Source organism: Neophocaena asiaeorientalis, unplaced genomic scaffold (assembly GCF_003031525.2).
Source record: "Neophocaena asiaeorientalis asiaeorientalis breed wild unplaced genomic scaffold, Neophocaena_asiaeorientalis_V1.1 scaffold57, whole genome shotgun sequence".
NCBI lineage: Eukaryota > Metazoa > Chordata > Mammalia > Artiodactyla > Phocoenidae > Neophocaena > Neophocaena asiaeorientalis.
In genome coordinates, this window is record NW_020172731.1 from 4351449 (window position 1) to 4371243 (window position 19795).

Genomic DNA, 19795 nt, shown 5'->3' on the forward strand with positions numbered 1-19795 from the left:
CTTCTAATCAACATTGTACTGGAGGTTCTAGCCAGGCAATTAAGAAGAGAAGAATAATAGAATGTATCCATATTGGACAGGAAAAACTAAAGCAATCTGTTTGCAGATGACTTGAGCACTGTGTGCCAGGCACACTGTGTAGACATTTTGCATACTGCTTCCTTATTTGATTTTCACAAAGCTCTGTGGTTTAGGTATTTTTGTGCCCATGGTGCAAATAAGGGGGTTAAGATTCAAAGAGGTTAGGCGATTTATTTAGCATCACCCAGCTATATGAGTGGAAGCTGAACTTTGAACCTGATTTTGTCTGACTTCAAAAATGCATCACAAACATTTATTGAAGGCTTTATGAGTATAATGCTCCATACTAGATTCTGTTGCACTTTTTAAGAGAGATTTGTCCTGTCCTTAGGAATATATGTTTGAAAAGATGAATTGCAAAGCCTAGAAATAGGTACTTTTATTAGAAATTTTTTGTATTTCAGGATTTATACTTTAAAAAACATATATAATATCCATTTATGACCATAATGACTCAGGCTTTATGATATATTTGTTTCATTTTATTTGTTTATGGGAAACATATAAAAGAGTTTTTTCTTGCCACCCATATGCTATTTTTTTTCCATATGCTATTTTTTGACAGTCAGTTATTCCTCTCAAAGAGATATATTGTTACTCTGAAACCCAACTTAACTAAATCAGAATTTATTAAATATTTGTGCAAGATTGTTATTTTTAATCAATACACGGAAATGTATAGTTACGATGAGAGGAGAGAGGATCCTTTAACCATGTCAGTTTATCCCAGTAAGGAGGCCTATTTTTACTTGGTCGTTGTGCATCTGTGGATCTTGATTTATTTCTTGATCCATGGCAATGACATTTTCCTTGCCGTAGATAATAGTAATGTTATTAATGGCATAAGCTTTTTGAATGCTTTTTATGTAATCATGTTTTTGAAGTGCCTTATGTGGATTATCTTATTTAATCCTCAAAATAAGCCTATTAGGCAGGTATTAATACTGTCCCTGCTCTATAGATGAGGAAAACCGTAATTTTTTTAATGTCACACTACTTGTAAGTAATAGGGACAGGATTCAAACCCTGGCAGAATGGCACCAGGGCCACAGTTCTTAATCATGATGCTACTCTTGACTCATGTGCTTGAATGAACTACTTTTATGTCCTGGAAATTTACCACACATATTGTTGGGAGTTTGCTCTTTACGGTTTAATTGCTGTCAGTTCATATCATAGTTGATGTTAGTATTCTCTTTGCCTTGCTTCAAGTTCTGTTTTACTTTATCTTTCTGCACCAGTGAAGTTTGCTGTCTCTTTCTAGAAATGGAAATGCTTTTGTAAACGAGAGAAAACGTTTTCTAAATAAATATAGCTAGTTATCAGGTGGTTTTATGTTGCTTCAATTCAGACTGATATCTAAGGAAACAGAAAACTTACTTTGGTTTCTTAAATAGTAAGATAAGTGACATATGAAATCAGATCAGGAAATGAAAATAGAGAAACATCTCATAGTCAAAGGAAGAAAAGTAAACAAAACTACCTCCTTCACCTAAATCAGGTATATATTCATTTTTTCTCTCTCTCTCTTATATTTACATCGCAATATGTTTTACTATAATTTCAATAATGTACATAGTGTATAATTTCAATAAGGTATAAGAATTATTACAAATATAATATTCAGCCCATATAACACATTAAAAAATGCAGTAAATCCTCGAGCTATAAAGAGGATAAGTCATAGCCCCATGGGATGATTAAATAGGTTAGATAAAACTCGATTTCCATAGATTTCTCTGCCTAATGTTTATTACGTTCGTTTGATCTTTCTCTGTCAAAATTCAAATTGTTTCTTATATTTTGTCTCTTTTCTTCAAGCCTGATTGTTTTTTAAATGACCTAAGTCCCCTTTTACCCCTATTTCCCAAAAGTCCTAAAATTTTACTCACTCCTTTCCTATTCTGCCACTTTACTCAGAGGTCTAGGTAAGCATGTCACACTTTCGCAACATGAAGAACTACTTATTTAGAAATACCACAATGCTCTGATTTTCTCTTTTGTTTATAAAGGTTATAAATATCACTCTCAGGTGTGAGTCCTGACATGTAGTACTGTGGATCTGCATAAAACTCACATTATCAGGAGGGTTGTTCAGAGTCCCAGAATTTCAGTTCGGCAGTACAGTCTGCATTGTGATCAGAAAACCAAACCACTGGTTCTCTACGTTTTGGAATCAGCTAGAGTGTTAATGCGCTAGACTGTCCTGGAGATGCTTTAGAATGTTGATTTTGGTCTTCAAGTGTGTTCGCAAAACAAGAAAACAAGGATTTACTGCCAAAATCACCACTGCTTTTATCAGCCTATAAATTCCTAGTGCCCTTGTCTTTCTGTTAGTGTCACATTAAACACCCAATTCTTGGATCAATGCAGGTGTTTGTCTTCTTCTTTGAACCCTGTACGTGAGCTGCTGAATCCTGTTGGAAAAAACCACTCATGTGGCTGTGTGGCTTAGTATCCCTACAAAGTTGGAACTTTGTCAGTGATACTGGAGGCTCATTCTCTGTGTCCCTGGTTAACAGACTTTCCTGTTTCTCACATCAATATGTGATGTGGGAATTATGATTTCCTTTTCTTCTCCTGCTGTGTGAAAATGTCCCACATTACTTGCTCTGGATTATCAGGCCTGAGATTCTACTGTCACCTCTTGAGAATAATGCTCTTTCCTACTAAAGCAAGGTCAGAGAAACCTGCGAGTCTAATAATTTTGTGGTCCAGTCTTGGCTGTGGACCATAGACAAATGTTTGTAACTAAGGTTCTTATTTTCAGAGTGGAAATGAACAATACCCAGCTGTAATTTGGTCATAGTATAAGGCACTCCCATGACCATTTTTTTGGAAACTGAGTGTGTGGGTCAACCTGGGTATGTCCCATTTTACCTTGAGGAAAACAGGTAGGTCTTCTTGTATTTAGGTCTGATTTTAAAGAATGGATGAAAAAGCATAGCCTATTTTCTCCCTGCTCCCCCTCAATGCATTTTGTAGAAGTTAACATTTCAAGTTCTGAAATAAAGGCTAAACTAAACAATTATGCCAAAAAACTTTCAGTTCAAAAATATAATTATTTTTACATCCAAATTGAGCAGAAATTGGTTTTAATGTTCAAACAACTTTAGTTTTATCAGACAATAGGGATCACCATGTATATTGGGGACTAACCAGGCCTGATCCTATTTTATTGTGGATCTGTCTTGATCTCTGTGGGATTCTTGTCTTTCTTAATGGACAGTAAATCTTTCCCTACCCCAAATGTGTCTGTCTTCCGAACCATGAAAAGCACCCAAAGTACTGGCTATAAAACTGGAAACACAGAGAATTAAAGGCATATAGGTTTTGTGTTTCCAGTAGATATTCTTAATTATTCTCATATGTTTTCAACACTTGTTTTTAAATTATGAAGTTGTATTTACATTGTTCATTTCTTTTTTAGCAAGAAATAGTGTAGCAACAAATTAAGAATTTTGATAAACGGTGGGTATGAAAATAAAAATACCACTTCATGATATGCTTCAATGAAAATTCTTATTAAACACGAATTTTTGTATATACATTGGGTTAAAACAAGTAGAAGAGACAGCTTATCCAGGTTACCTAATACTGTTAATATTTAAACGGCTCTGTATACCTCAAGGAGATTTTATAAAGCATATCTCACTTGGTTCTCTTTCTCACTTAGTCCTTTTGTCAACCTGGTGAACTAGATCTGATTTTATCCCTGTTTTATAGCTAGGAGAACTGAACTGTGCACATATGCTCCAACTGGAACAGTATCCACTTTTATCTGTTTTATATATTGGGCTTACATGAAATATTTTGTTTGAAAAAAAAGACCATGGCAAAAAAAGGTTTGAAAACCACTCACCTACACTGTGCTATATATAAATACATAGCTAGATCCTCTTGAGTTGTGTCATTTCTATTTTCAGTAGGAAGTAATTTAAATTCATTGAAAACACAAAGTTTCTAAAGTGCAGTTAGGTTCTAAAATATTCTTTAGGGCTTAAAGCCATTTTTTTGAAACATGTTTTTACTGCTCACATTTAAATTGCTTTGATTCAAATAAAATTAAAAATGTATTCATCTTAGCTTAAAAATTTCTAAAATGAATCTTAACTTAGGGACATATAAAGTTCCCCATGTTTTTAAATGGTGCATAATGAATATTTAATTGCAGATATATTATGTATGGTATGTGTAATGGCAGGAGGGAATTGCCATGGTTTTGCAGTTTACATTATAGGGACTAATTTTTTGAAGGCAATATAATACTATAACATTAAGAATAGATAATATTTTATAAAATGAAACGAATAGATTTATTGTAAACTCGAATTAGTAAATAATGTACATTTTGGGTGATATTTAGGCATACACACTTTGTATTAAAGTATGTTTAATAAAACACACAATTTCACTTATCTAGCGATAGCTATTCAACGAGTACATTTTACTTTGAATTGATGCTGGAGTTTTCTGTGCAAATGATATAGTTATAGCAGAATTTGTTGGGAGCACGGTATTGGCTGGAAGTTGGCTCAGGGTGGGAGAATGCTAATTACAGTATAACTGCCTATTTTATTAAGGAAAAATGAATCCGTTTCTTTCCTTGAATAGGATGTGCTTTCTGTGAGACATCTAATCTTGATTACTTACAACTTGAGAACTGTCTTTTAGTACGCCACCTTGTGTTGACATTTTGAACTCCTCTCAAATAAAATGTGGATAAACATGGGAGAGGGTCAGTGATCTACAAAAACTAGTTGGCAAATTGTTATATCAAAATTAAACTCATTTATATCTTGAATACTCTATAGAATGTTCAAGTAAAAAATGATTGATATAACATTGTTACTTTAAAAATTCACTGGCATTTACTTAGTATGGTGTTAAATAGTACATAAATTATTCACAATATTGCTACCTCTATAGTTGCTATTTTAAAAGGAAAGGAAGAAACATAGGCAGAACACTCTATGACATAAATCACAGCAAGATCCTTTTTGACACACCTCCTAGAGAAATGGAAATAAAAACAAAAGTAAACAATTGGTACCTAATGAAAAGGAAAACATAAACAAGATGAAAAGACAACCCTCAGAATGGGAGAAAATATTTGCAAATGAAGAAACTGACAAAGAATTAATCTGCAAAATTTACAAGCAGCTCATGCAGCTCAATATCAAAAAAACAAACAACCCAATCCAGAAATGGGCAGAAGACCTAAATAGACATTTCTCCAAAGAAGGTAAACAGATTGCCAACAAACACATGAAAGGATGCTCAACATCACTAATCATTAGAGAAATGCAAATCAAAACTACAGTGAGGTATCACCTCAGAACCGTTATAAGAGGAAATTCCAAATGCTAATGAACATGTCTAAAAAGGTTATTCCACGAATAATCAAAGAAATTCATAATATAGCACTTTCCTTACCAAATAAAAAAAAAGGAAGATAAAATTACTTTTATAAGAATATAATGTGTAGTTCTACTTCAGATTTTTCAGTATGATAGCAAACTTCCTTTTCTCCCCGCCAAAAGCAAGTTTTCTGTCGTACCTGATTTCCTTCTTCAAACAGTTGCAGTAACAGGATATTCCTAGAAATCAGCCTTACAAATTTGAGTATGGGAAGAAAGTCCACTTTTCAGTGAAAAAAAATGCGGGAAAGAAAAGGAGTGTCTATAAAGTAATTAATCCATAGCTTTACATTAAGAACGTAGGTTTATTTTTTAAAATAATGGGTCAGCTGGTAAGTCCAGGTAATTTGGAGATTTAGAGGTTTGAGTATAAACAGATGTGGGAGGGAGATGAAATGGTAATTCAGGAGAAAACATTGAACTGTTGTTGCTCATCTGTTAGCCAAGATAAAGACCAGGAGGTCTGGGTGAAATCGGTAAAAAATGACTTGAGACAAAGTCAGGGTGGCACATGAATACCTAGGATTGGCTACAAAGTGTGGTGATAGAATATTCAAATTTCAAAAAATTATCTTCCAAAAAAATTATCTTCCAATCTAGTTTAGCAGAATATTTTATTTCATTTTCATTGCTTAAGGCAACAATTTGGTACCAAAATGGTAGTTTCTACTTATATTCCCTGAATATGTGTGTGAACACACATACATACATACATATATTTTAGGATGATCACAAAGTAAGTATAATTAATTATCCAGGGTTCAAATAAAAATATAAAAACCAATCATTACTCATATATACTAAATGAGCCTTATCCTGATGTTCAGCTTTGGGATTGATGGATTTTAGTCATAAAAACGTTATTTGGCAGTAGTATTATCAAAAACGAAGTACCTTCTGTGTCTCTGTTTACTTCCTCAGTGAACTTTGGGTGTCTGGTAGAGTACACGTATTAATTCCTATGGCCCTTTATGATTTCCAAGGTTTATGTTCCCCGGGTTCTTGTTTGTGTATAGTTTCACTATCCTCAGACACCAATACAGTGTTTGACACTATAGTAAATATGCAATAAAATGGTTGATGTTATTATTTCAGACCATACCATGCTCCCCTAAAGTAAACAAAAGAAACAACCCAATGTCAGCGGGGGAAGTTGAGGAGGAAACATACGTGCACATACACATGAAAAAATAGATTAAGAATAGGTTAAATGGTAAAGTAAAAGAAAAAGTAGTAGAAATTGAACAGTCTGCTCTAAGTATATCCAAATATATGCAGCAGTATATATCACTTGAGGCTGGATGAAGAAATTTTTCCAATTAGTTTCCTACCATAGGTAGTTTTTCCTGATGTTTCTGAAATAGAATCAAACTGTTCTTTTAAGGCTGACAAAGGAAATATATCAATTTATTTGTTTTGACAATTCTCTTTGGGGAATGTCAATCAGAAATCTTTGTGTGATTGGTCATGCTTTTTGTCTGCAAAGCTACCATGTGGGCCTATTCTGAGCATAAAGGATGCTCAGAATGGGGCCATCCTTCCCCACTAGTTAAGCAGTAGATGAAACTATCCTCTGAAATGAGTGAACATAGGAGCAATGGCACTAACAAATGCGTCTGTCTGCTGTGCGGGGCACCACAGGCTGCATCGTGTTAGGCCTCATCAGCTACCTAATGCAATGTAACTTGGGAGATAAGATAAATCAGACAGATGACACTGTATCAGATGTGAAAGATGAGAGCTCTTCCAAAGCAATTGCAGAGTGTATATTTCAGTGCTGTGACTCCAGGAGGTTATTGAAGTCAAAAGTCTTTCCAACAAAACCAATCTTTCAAGAGCTGGGTAGCAAGTAAGCAGAGTCATGCTATTTCTTCCAGAGAAAATTACCTAGGAAGAAATGGAATTCTCCCTTTTATATTTGTTTTACACAGCTTTGTGGTTTAATTAGTATATCACCAGCTTAGGTATCTGCTTTTTTTTTAGTGCATCTCATGTGCAAATGTGTATTAAGCAGGCGAGGTGGATTTTCCAATTAAAGGATGTTTTCATCTGTTGCTAAATCATCCAAGTGCAAGTGCCTAAAACTAACTAAAATGAATTTTTTAATCATATTTGTGACTCTGTATCAATAAATGATTATTTACTAATTGTTACCTAAATTTAGAAATTTAATTCTTTAAAGTGATATTTCTTCCCTTTTTCCCCGTCCAGTTTTATTGAGATATAAGTGACGTACAGCACTGTATAAGTTTAAGGTGTACAGCACAGTGATTTGTCTTACATGCATCATGAAATGATTACTACAATAAGTTAGTGAATATGCATCATCTCATATTAATGGAAAATAAAATAACAAGAGAAAAGTATTTTTTCCTTGTAATGAGAACTCTTACGATTTACCCTCTTAACTTTCACATACACCAGTGTTAATTATATTAATTATGTTGTACATTATATTCCTAGTAGTTATTTATCTTATAATTGGAAGTTTGTACCTTTTGACCACCTTCCTCCAATTCCCCTTCCCCCCACCCCTCCACCTCTGGTAACGGCAAATCTGATTTCTTTTACTACGAATTTGTTTGTTTTTGAAGTATAATTGACCTACATACAACACTTCGTTAGTTCCTTGTGCACAACATAGTGATTTGAAATTTCTATACGTTACAAAATGATCACCATGGTAAGTCTAGTTACCATCTGTCACCATACAAAGTTACTGCGTTATTACTGACTACCTTCCCCACACTCTACATTTCATCCCTGTGACTCATTTATTTGGTAACTGGAAGTTTGTACTTCCTAATCTCTCTCACCTATTTCTCTCATCCTACCACCTACCTCCCTTCTGGCAACCACCTGTTTGTTCTCTGTATCTATGACTCTGTTTATATTTTGTTATGTTTGTTCATTTGTTTCTTTTTTTAGATGCATGTAAGTGAAATCATACAGCATTTGTCTTTCTCTGTTTGATTTATTTCAGTTAGCCTAATGCCCTCGAGGCCCATCCATGTTCTCGCAAATGGCAATATTTCGTTCTTTTTTATGGCTGAGTAATATTCCATTGTATTTATACATATACCACATCTTTATCCATTCATCTGTCAGTGGGCACTTAGGTAGCTTCCACATCTAGGCTATTGTAAATAATATTTCTTCCTTTTTTAATATTCTAAAACTTTGCATTTTCTATTTATTGTAAAGAATGTCATACATTTAATTTAGGAATTGGAGGATGGGGAAAAAATGTTGAATTGACTCCCTTTTCTTTTGTAGCCTACTGTGTGTGAACGAGAGCTGTGTGTATTTGCTTTTCAAACCCTGGGAGTAATGAATGAAGCTGCTGATGAAATAGCAACTGGAGCTCAGGTAGTAACATGTGATACTAACTATTCTATATTTTTATTTGAAAAATTTATTCTGATCCACTAGCTAACTTTACCTTTCTCTGGGATGAATTTTTGATAGTTTCTTGATAGATTAAGAAAGCAAACCAGCATTTGATATTTCTAGATAGAAACTAAATTTTGCCAGCTTTATCTAATGTGTGTTTTTTGTCCTTTTGCAATTGCCAAGAGAAGTTAAACCAACTTTAATTGTTTGAAAAATAATTACGTTTCTTTCTTATATGGTGAAATTGAGATACTGAAACCCTTGCACTTGCATTATGTAATGTTTATTTGTAAAGTTATAGTGCCATAAAATGGAAGCCAATTTATTTTTAAAACTTAGGTGAAAAGATAATGGACAGAACATGTAATAAAAAGAGAGCATTCAATTTTACAATAGCAATGTTTATGACATAGGAAGGAAAATATAAAAACAAAGAAACAACTTGAAAGTAGAGAAGCATCCCATGTTTCTGGAAAGGAAAAAAATCCATTGTAAAGATGCCAAAATTTATTACTTCATGCAATGTCATTAAAATTTCAACTAGTTTTTGTTCATTTATGGAACCTGACTGAAATACTAATAAATAGATGAGAAAAAAATTACAGAAAACAAAAAATAATGAGTGTTAATTAAGTGAGGCTAGACCAACCAAATACAAAACCATATTATGTAATCCTATGATATTTTGAAAAAATATAGTACTGGCAAAGAGTAGAAAGTCAGATTATCCCCAAAATAGGTCAAGTTATAGATACATTTAATACATATTAAAGGAGGTATCACATTATATTGTAAAATAAAAATGGTTTAGTGAAGGGGGGAACAAATGACCTACAACATGGGGGGGAAAACAGGTTATCTCTTTATGCTGTGTGCAAAAACAAATTCCAAATGGCTTAAAGAATAGTTTTGTTTAAAAGTATTATACCCACACTAGAGGAGGGTTGAATTAAGCATGCACAGCCTAGGTAGGGCCTCAGGTTCATGTATTTATGCAGATACAAAAAATCATGAAGAAAAATATCAACAGATCTGAGTCCATACATACTTCACATTTTTTACTTGAAAAAATAGTGAACACTAAGAGCTAACACACTTATGAAAAAACGTGTTTTGCTACAAACTTAATTACGTAGAAGCTCATAAAAATTGAGACAAAAAACATGAAGATCATCACAAATTAATAGAGGAAATGAATTCACTAATACGGACCTATAGTTAGTAAAGAAACATGAGAAAATACCTAGTCTCACTAAAAATCAAAGGAAGCTAAATGTAAAAGAATTGTATAAAATTCACAAAGATGGGTGGAAAGAATGATCACACAACAGACATCTGGTCATTCTTATAGTAAGTATCAAATGCCTGCTATGTAACAGGCAGTACACTAGACTAAGGTACAACAGTTAACACAGACAGCCCACGCCTCATGGATTTAGACTCCCTTAACCTCGTTATTTCACTGATTACCTAGACTGAGATGCATCCACTTGATGAAATTTTAAGGACCATATTTGTGATGTAATGAGTTATAAATGAAAATAATGCAAACAGAACATTGATCGTATGCAATGTGAAAAATGATTCCATGATTAAAATAAATTTCAAAAATGCAGCTTAATATTGCCCCTATACCCAATGGGCACAAATTTGCATACTAAAAGCTCTGAGAATCCCTAAAACTGAAGAAAATGACTAGCCTATACTTAGAGGGTTTCTCAAATGTATCTATCCATGGTGAGTCTTTATCTCTTTTTAAAAGTGGTAACATTTTTCTCATCCCTTGAAACTAATATTGCTCGAAAAAAGGTACTTTAATATATGCTATTTATAGCTATGTAAAAATAAACTTTACACAGGTGTGTGTATGAGTGTACATATGCACATACATGTATATTTACATGGATATATGTGTGTATATATATGTATAATTTTTCAAGTAGTATAGTTAATATTTATGCATTTTACTGGAAGTAAAGTATCCCGCATACAATTTGAAAAGGGAAGGAAGTAAAGCCTAGAAATAAGGAATAATTGTTTAGAAGGAAAACTAACATATTAACAGTAGGCTAGGTTGAAAGAATAAGAGGTGCTTTTTCCCCTCTTACTATAGATACATCTCTAAAAATAATGGTTCTTAAAGTGAAATTACTTTTGGATTATATAATGATAGTAACAAGGCACAAATACTCGATCAGATCAATTCAGTGATTCAACTCTAAAGATCAGTATCCAAAAATCTCAGAGAATTTAGTGATTCTACTCCAAAGTCAATGCGGAATATTCTTTTCACCACTTTAAAGGAGATATCCCAATATTCTGGTTATAATCCTAGAGATTACATGGAAATGGATTCCTTTTCTAAATAAAGACTATATCTCTGTAGCCTTGTTGCATCAGTTGACTCCTGTATTTTTAATGGTCTCTGAGGAGCTCTGGAGGTTGCAAGAACATTCTTTAGAGGGATCTGCAGGAGGCTGGGCTGCCATGAGAGTGTCTCAAGCAGCTGGGATTCCAGGCCTCTGAGTACTGCTTTAACCAGAACAGCAGCTCCATTTTATTCTTTTATGTTTGAGGTCTCTCATATACAATTTTCTTTTAAAAAAAGAAAAGATAAAAGGAATTACTCTTGAACTGTTTGAAGGCCATTAGTCTACAATTTTAAATTCACTTCTTTTCCAGATTACATTGTACGTCATTTTACTCTGTGGAAAAATTAACATATGTAAATAGAGTACAAATCCAAACAGTGTAACATAAACCTTTCGTTGTTCAAAGATTCTGAATGCTAACTCCTATAACAGATAAACCATAAAATTAAAGTGATTTAAGATGGTAGGCTTTTATTTCTAACTCACACGACTGTTCGGTTAGAATGTTTGTTGGGCAACTGTGTGATCACTGAGGGAACCGGATTCCGTCCACCACATGAGTCTGCTGTCTTCAATACTGGCATACAGTAGAGGGGAAGGGAGGAAAGGGGAGAAAGAGCGCCTCTTTCTTCATCAGCTCAGCCCCTTTCCACTTTCTGTCCATTGGTTAAAACTAGTCTTATGGCCTGACTTAAACAAGACGGGTAGAAATGTCGCATGCAGTACAGTTGCTTCCAGGCAGTAGTAGCCCTATACCTTGAAAGCAAGGAGTATGTGACTTCGGTGGACAGCAAGGAATTTTGCCAGGGTAGTTACGCTGTTTCTTTTCAGTTAGGTTAAGACATATATTAACAAAAATATTCTGTTAATTAACTTCTTTACCCCTACATCCATTATTTTCATTATAATTTACTTAAGTCCACCGGTGAAATGATTGGCAAAACAATGCATTTGCTTTTTCTGGTAGTTTTGATTGTTTTGAAGCTTTGGGCACAAGGTTTTTAATTAAAGTATTTGATTGAAAGGGGAACATTGTTCAGGTTATCTTGTATCCATTTGTGCCTTTCTTGTTGTAGTGAAAAACACATAGTGTAAAATTTACTATATTCATCGTTTTTAAGTGCACAGTTCAGTCGTGTTGAGTATATTCACATTGCTGTGAAACAGACTTCCATAACTTTTTCATTTGCAGAACTGAAACTCTATACCTGTTGAAAACTCCCATTTTCTCCCTACCCCCATCCCTGGCAACCACCGTTCTACTTTCTGTTTCTGTGAATTCGATTACTTTAGATCCTTCGCAAGTGTAGGCATATAGTATTTGACTTTTTGTGACCGGCTTATATCACTTAGCATAATATGTCCTCATGGTTCATCCATTTTGTAACAGGTGAGAGGCTTTTCCTTCTTTAGGGCGAATAGTATTTCATTATATGTGTATACCCCATTTTGTTTATCCATTCACCCATCAATGGATATTTTGGTTGCTTTCACCTCTTGGCTGTTGTGGATAATGCTGCTGTGAACATGGGTGTGCAAACATCTCTTCAAGATCCTTCTTTCAATTCTTTTGGACATATACCCAGAAGTGGGATTGTCACTTACAGCAGGATCATATGGAATTTCTACTTTTAGGTTTTTAGAGGAATCTCCATACTGTTTTCCACAGTGGTTACACCATTTTACAATCCCATCAACAGTGCACAAGGGCACAAATTTCTCCAGCTGCTCACCAACACCTTTTATTTTCTGTTTTTTTGATAGTAGCCATCCTAATGGTTGTGAGGTGATATCTCACTGTGGATTTTATTTGCATTTCTCTGATGACTAGTGATGTTGAGTATCTTTTCATATGCTTTTTGGCCATTTGTATGTATGGCTTCTTAAAAGAAATGTCTGTTCAGTTCTTTTGCCCATTTTAAAATTAAGTTTATATGATTTCTTATTGTTGAGTTATAGGAGTTCTTTATGTATTCTGGATATTAACCTCTTATCAGATAAATTATTTGCAAATATTTTTCCCATTCCATGTTGTTTTTTCACTCTCTTGATTTTGTCCTTTGAGGCATAAAAGTCTGATAGAGTCCAAGTGTCAATTTTTGTTTTTGTTGCCCATGGCTTTGGTGTTATATCTAAAAAATCACTGCCAGATCCAATGTCATAAAGCTTCCCCCTGTTTTCTTGTAGGAATTTTACAGTTTAAGGTTTTATGTTTACATTTTTATTCTATTTTGATTTAACTTTTGTGTGTGGTGTAAGATAAGGGTCCAGCTTCATTCTGCTGCATGCGTATATCCAGTTTTCCCACCCTCATTTGTAGAAAAGACTGTCTTTTCCCCATTGAGTGGTCTTGGCACCCTTGTCAAAGATCATTTGATCATACATACGTGAAGGGTATGTATTTTTACAAAGCTTCAAATGCATACTGTGACATATAATTTTTTAAGGTATTTATAAGATTGTACCAATTCCTGGCCCCAAAAGTTTCAGAAAAGGCTCTTTTATGTTACTGATGATTCTTTCTCAGGATTCTTGCTTGGGTTTTACTATATTAGGAGACCAGATAATGCTGAAAACAATTTGTATCTGGGTTACGGTGCATCTTTCTGGGGTAGAAGGCGTATGAGTATGGGAGAGGAAAACAAAAAGGAGGGTTTTAATTTGTCTTTATTATTATTATCTGTTGCTTGGAATCCAATTTATTGCAAACACACACACACACACACACATAAATGGAATAGTGTGGTAGAAACATATTAGCTGTTTCAGTTCTACTGTTTTCTGAGTAAGTCCTGTGGGTATCTATGTCTGTGTACTTTGGAATGTGTTACTTATAGATCCTACACCCGATGGCTTGAGTGTTGCTAATTATTTTAGGTCACTGGAAATTCTGGATGCTGTGATTGGGTGGATGTGTTTTGTGAGTATACACACAACATAGTGAGCCCTACTGTCATTAGGTCACAATACCCCCTCATTAACCATAAGAATCAAAAATTGTCCTACTCTTACTGTGCATTTTTTAAATGCCTGTTTCAAAACTTTCTGGAAATATCTTTCCCTATAAAGATTAAGTTAGCCGCTTCCTTATGAAGTCTCTTGTCTTTACCCTATAGGTACGTCCGTTCTGATGAGCTCTCTCTGTTTAGACAGTATCGGCTTTCTTGATCCAGTTGCTAGAGTGTGTTGTTTTGGGGAACTAGGGAGGGGAGCCACGCTCTTGACTGCTGTGTCGCCTTGCCTCTTAGTGAATTGTGCGAAGGAGTCATAGACGCGCATAGGAATAAAGCCATCTTATTTAACAAATCAGAGGGCATTAATAGCCTTTGTCAGAGGAGAGTAGGAAGAAGTAAGATGGTGTCAGGAGATTTACTGTCCTTGGGGCATGTCAGATTCATTTTCTGCAGTTTCCTTCCCCCGGAATGGTTTCTTCCCAGTTAGTCACGTCTCCGTCTCCCACTTCGCTCAGGTCTCTGTTGAAACGTCACCACATTTCCTGCCCACGCTAAAATAGTCCCCCCTACGGCCTAAGTCTCTAATGCCAGCTTTATTTTTATAGCATTTAACACTGCCAGACACTATATGTCTTTAAGCGTATATTTAACTGATTTTTCAGCACATCTTCTCCATTGAAAGGAAAATTTCACGAGACCTTTTCAAGGACCTGTCTTGTTCATTGTTCTTCCACAGAACCTACAACAATGTTAGCACGTAGTATGTGTTAATGACAAAGACATGTTAAAGACAGATATGAAGACGTGAGTAGTTGGAAGCAACACATATTAGTCACTTTAATATGTGTTACCTTAAATAACACATATTAAAGTAACTTTAAATATTAGTTACTTTAAATTAATAGTCAGGTTTGGTCAAATTTGATCTAAAGTCACAAATTACAGATTTCAGAGATTGCTAGCCATCCTGAATCTTTCCTAATTACCTACCGTGAGAGGGAGAAACAGTGGCAAAGCATTTGATAAAACCTGAAGGGTAGTAACTATCTTATGTATGTATTTCAAGGTGGTAGATCTACTAGTATCCATGTGTAGGTCCGCATTGGAATCTCCTAGAAAAGTTGTCATTTTCGAGCCATATCCTTCTGTGGTAGATCCTAACAATCCTCAGATGCTGGCCTTCAACCCAAGGGTAAGTAGTCATTCTAGCACATCAGTCACAAGTTTCCTTTAACAATAACTGAGATTTTAGTCTCATTAGCTTTCTTCTTTCTTAGCTAAATTACTGTCTCATCATACCCATGACCTGTCACGAACTCTGTATCCATTTAGCAAATATGATTTCTTTTTCCACAAATTTGATTTACTTCCACCTTGTCTTTCATGTATCCTGTTACTTCTCCTCTCCTTTTCTACTTTAAAACCATTTTCCTAACTTTGCCTTCATGAAACTAGACCCATTTAACTTTAATCCCCTCAAATTCTGATCTTTACACATCCCATCTGCATGGAAGGTAGGTAAATAACTATAATAAATTGGTTTATAATGGTCAATATGATTATTTTAATTTCATCATATATTTTTTGAGAGTCTAACTTATGTAATCTCATTTTAATTTTAAGGATCATGGGTTAAGGGACAAATTTTCCCTTTTCTTTTGCATTTTTATTTCATCCTCTCTTGCCGTCCCCTCTCTCCCTCCCCAGTTAGCTGAAGGTTAGTGAAAGTTTATTTCATATTGTTGATCAACTGACATTTCTTGAGAAAACAGTTTTATAAATATTCAGGGAAGTTTGGCAGAATTCTTCTGAAATAACATGATTTTCAAATTACATGAGAGCCCAAATTGCCTTAGTTTCTATTACTATTCATCCTGAAATCATTTTATGGAAACAAGGACTATATAAAATTCTCTTGGAAACTCTTTCCCTCCTTCACAAGTGGCAACAGTGCACATATTTTCAGTGTGCTTTAAAATGAATTATCAATTGAGTGTATGGTGTCATTTACACACTTATTAATCATACTTGTTTGGTAACAATCTTCCAATCAAAAGGAACTAAAAGCAAAATGAAACTGTAAGATTTAAAGTGGATTTTTGTGTTTTAGAAGGATTCTGTGCTTACTTTATTCATCATGGCTTAATTTTTTAGTGGTGACAACAAGAATCAGGAGCCTAATATCTTTTGTGTATTTATAGCTTTTCCCCTGTAAGCTGAACATCATTTTATGTATTTACACTAAAACTGGCATTATTTTCTTTTTTCTTCCCTCTGACTCAGTTATAAATCCTATGTCCTTGAGCCATCTTATTAAAGTCTTCCTTTTTTTTTTTTTGTGGTACGTGGGCCTCTCACTGCTGTGGCCTCTCCCGTTGCGGAGCACAGGCTCCGGACGCACAGGCTCAGCGGCCATGGCTCACGGCCCCAGCCGCTCCGCGGCATGTGGGATCTTCCCGGACCGGGGCACGAACCCGTGTCCCCTGCATCGGCAGGCGGACTCTCAACCACTGCGCCACCAGGGAAGCCCAAAGTCTTCCCTTTTGTGTACACAACACAGTCATTGCTTTCAAATTGACCCTGATGGAAAATTCAGGTACAGAAATAATATGTCTCTCAAGTAACATGCAGACTTGCAAAGGCTTACGGTGAATACTATTTTTTCCCCCATTCAAACAGAAGAAGAACTATGATCGAGTAATGAAAGCATTGGACAGCATAACTTCTATTAGAGAAATGACACAAGTAAGTTTATCATCTTGTGGTCTTGTACAATTCAGTTTTGCTTGAGTGAAATTATATTTTTAAAATATCTGAGAGTACTGGCCATGTGGTAAAATGTAGACTTTTCTATTATATGAGAGTACAATTAAAATCATAAAAAAATGAAAATTGTTTTGTACTAGGATGTTTTAATTAAACTACATCAGTGTTTTGGCATGCTACCGCTGTGACTTTGGAGGGTAATTGCGTAATCATAATCTGAATGCTCGGCTCTCAAACTCAGACAAGAATTTGTTGGAATATCTTAAGGTAAAAGTTAAATCTGGTACCATCTTCCTCGACTGCCAATTTTAATTAATGGTAGTAATTTCAAAACATTTTAATGTTAAAATCAAAACTAATATTCTGTCAAATGTAAATTACACGTAAATAGTTTAGATGTAACACAGAATCTCAAAAGAACTTTGGAAGACACCAGACACCTTGAGAGCATGAGTTTATATTTTTGGCCACTAGGGAGGTTTTGGTGGAAGAGTTTGATGAGCAAGGATCAGGGTTTATTATGAAAGTCCAATATATCCCTGGGCAGGAGTCCAGCACTTAGAAAAGCACATCTTATTGAACTATTGAGGCGTTTCCACTGCCAAACACTTGGCGAAAGGTTTGAAGCTCATCATTATAAGTAGAAATTAACAATCTAATTGACAATACCACACATTGCGGGTTGAGTTTGCATATGGTGGTTTCAAGGCTTGCACTGCCCCTAGAGGCCTTTGCAAGTTTATGGTAAGTCATTGCCTTTCTCTGGGGAGGGAGGGAATAGTGATTTCTCCAGTCTTGGGGCCCACAAAGCTTCTGTGCCACTCCCCCGCCCCCACTACCCCATCTACTCCATTTGCAGATGTGCATCCAAAGTACATTTTTTAAAAAGAGTTATTCTTTCTTAAGATTTATTTATTTTATTTATTTATTTTTTGGCTGCATTGGGTCTTCATCACTGTGTGCGGGCTTTTCTCTAGCTGTGGCGAGCGGGGGCTACTCTTGGTTGCGGTGCACAAGCTTCTCATTGTGGTGGCTTCTCTTGTTGTGGAGCACGGGCTCTAGTAGTTGTGACTCGCAGGCTCAGTAGTTGTGGCTCACGGGCTCTAGAGCGCAGGCTCAATAGTTGTGGTGCACGGGCTTAGTTGCTCCACCGCATGTGGGGTCTTCCCGGACCAGGGCTCGAACCCATGTTTCCTGCATTGGCAGGCAGATTCTTAACCACTGCACCACCAGGGAAGCCCAAAGTACATTTTCACATTCCCAAATTTGATTCTTGGTTCTTTTGATAGTTATTTATTTATAAAGTCAAATACTCATTCATCCATTCAACAAATGGTATGTGTCAGACAGTGGTAAACAAGAGATCCTTTAATTCACAAGTTATATTATTTGCTTAAAAGCCGTCATTCTTTCCACCTGTTTTTCTATGCCTTTTCTACATTATCAGAATTCCTTTTCAAGCAAACATTTATAATTTGTATGAGGAAAAGAAAACAATAAATGCATTTCCACTTAGGGGGAAAAAAGAACCTATTGCAGTACCTTACATACAATTAAACATTTTTGGTCACCAAAGACTTTGGTATAGGATATTTATACTATACCGTAGATCCAGAGCATTCTTGTATCTAAAAATAGCTACAAACCCTGACTCTGGGATCAGCTCTGTGCCAAGAATTGCTTCCTTTATTCTGGGTCATGTGTAAGCTATTTTAATAGGAGGGAATGGAGATGATTGCCTGTCAGCTTGGGAAGTTGGAGGCCCATGTGGTATGATTTGCTCATCAGTGACGTGGCCTGCAACCTTGAGCAGTTGCTTAATTGCTTGATGCCTCAGTTTCTTCATTGCCAAGATGGTAAATAGTAATGTTGCCTTCTCCCTCAGTGTACACTTCATAGGGATGCTGTCAGGTTTTATCCTGTCAAATTCTTTAAATTTCTCCAAATAAATATAACATTATACTGGCCTAAATTGTCACAGACAGATTGCCTTTCTTTCTAGGAAAATGTTAATTGTCTGGGTGAATTCCTTTTAAATATTTGTTAATTGTTAATTATCTGGGTGAATACTTTTAAAAGAAGGGGTCATCGTCTTATGTAAATTTTGTCCAATTTTCTCATGTAAAGATCTACCCGAAGTCAGTACCCTCAGATATGAGCATGAGTAGTAGCTATTAGAAGTTTCGCTTTAATGTTAGTTAAATGTTAAAAATGTCAAAGAGAAACCAGACACTTGATAAAGGTGACAAGACAGATTTATTCAAGTACTGCAGTAGGGGAGAGAAACTTGCAGTGTGAACTGAGATCACCTCCGAGTAAGGCAAGGTGACCGAGATTTTTTAAAGTGAAAACAGAGAGGGAACAAAAAGGGGCTACAGAGAAGTGAAAATAGGGGGGGCTCTGGGGAAATGGAAATTTCAGGGGGGATAAGAGAATTACTGAAAGGTTAACTGTATGGATTGGTACCTTTTGTGTTTTAGCAACATTGGGTTTTCTTGAGCAAAGACTCAGCAGTGGTCCAGGGACTTCCAGCCTAGTGCATGGAAGCCAGGCTAAAATTCCATTGAGCCTCTTATCAAAACGTTCCGGCAAGTCCTTTGTCCTGCATGGAAGGTCAGAGTTCATATCATCTTGGGGAGAAGCAACTAGGGTAATGGCTGCCATTATCATGTCACAACCACAGGTCTTCACGTTTAACTGGATAAGGCATACCTGTTCAGTCTGATTTTCCTTTTGCAAAAAAAGAAAAAGAGAAAAGAAAAAAAGGAATTTTTAAGAAAAATCAAAACGTATAATGACTTTTTTTTCA

The 19795-nt window shown here is 35.4% G+C and overlaps 1 protein-coding gene across 5 annotated transcripts in view; it reads left to right on the top strand.

The window, feature by feature from the left end:
* The window catches only part of PARP8 (poly(ADP-ribose) polymerase family member 8), a 181482-nt gene that overhangs the window by 133580 nt on the left and 28107 nt on the right, over positions 1–19795 (top strand). For 3 of the 5 annotated variants that reach the window (XM_024740348.1, XM_024740347.1, XM_024740349.1), the window contains exons 16-18: positions 8778–8870; positions 15287–15412; positions 16900–16965. In XM_024740348.1, coding sequence (XP_024596116.1) covers positions 8778–8870; positions 15287–15412; positions 16900–16965 — 285 coding nt within the window. The remainder of the gene's footprint in view (positions 1–8777; positions 8871–15286; positions 15413–16899; positions 16966–19795) is intronic. The other 2 variants (XM_024740350.1, XM_024740351.1) reach the window with 1 other exon arrangement.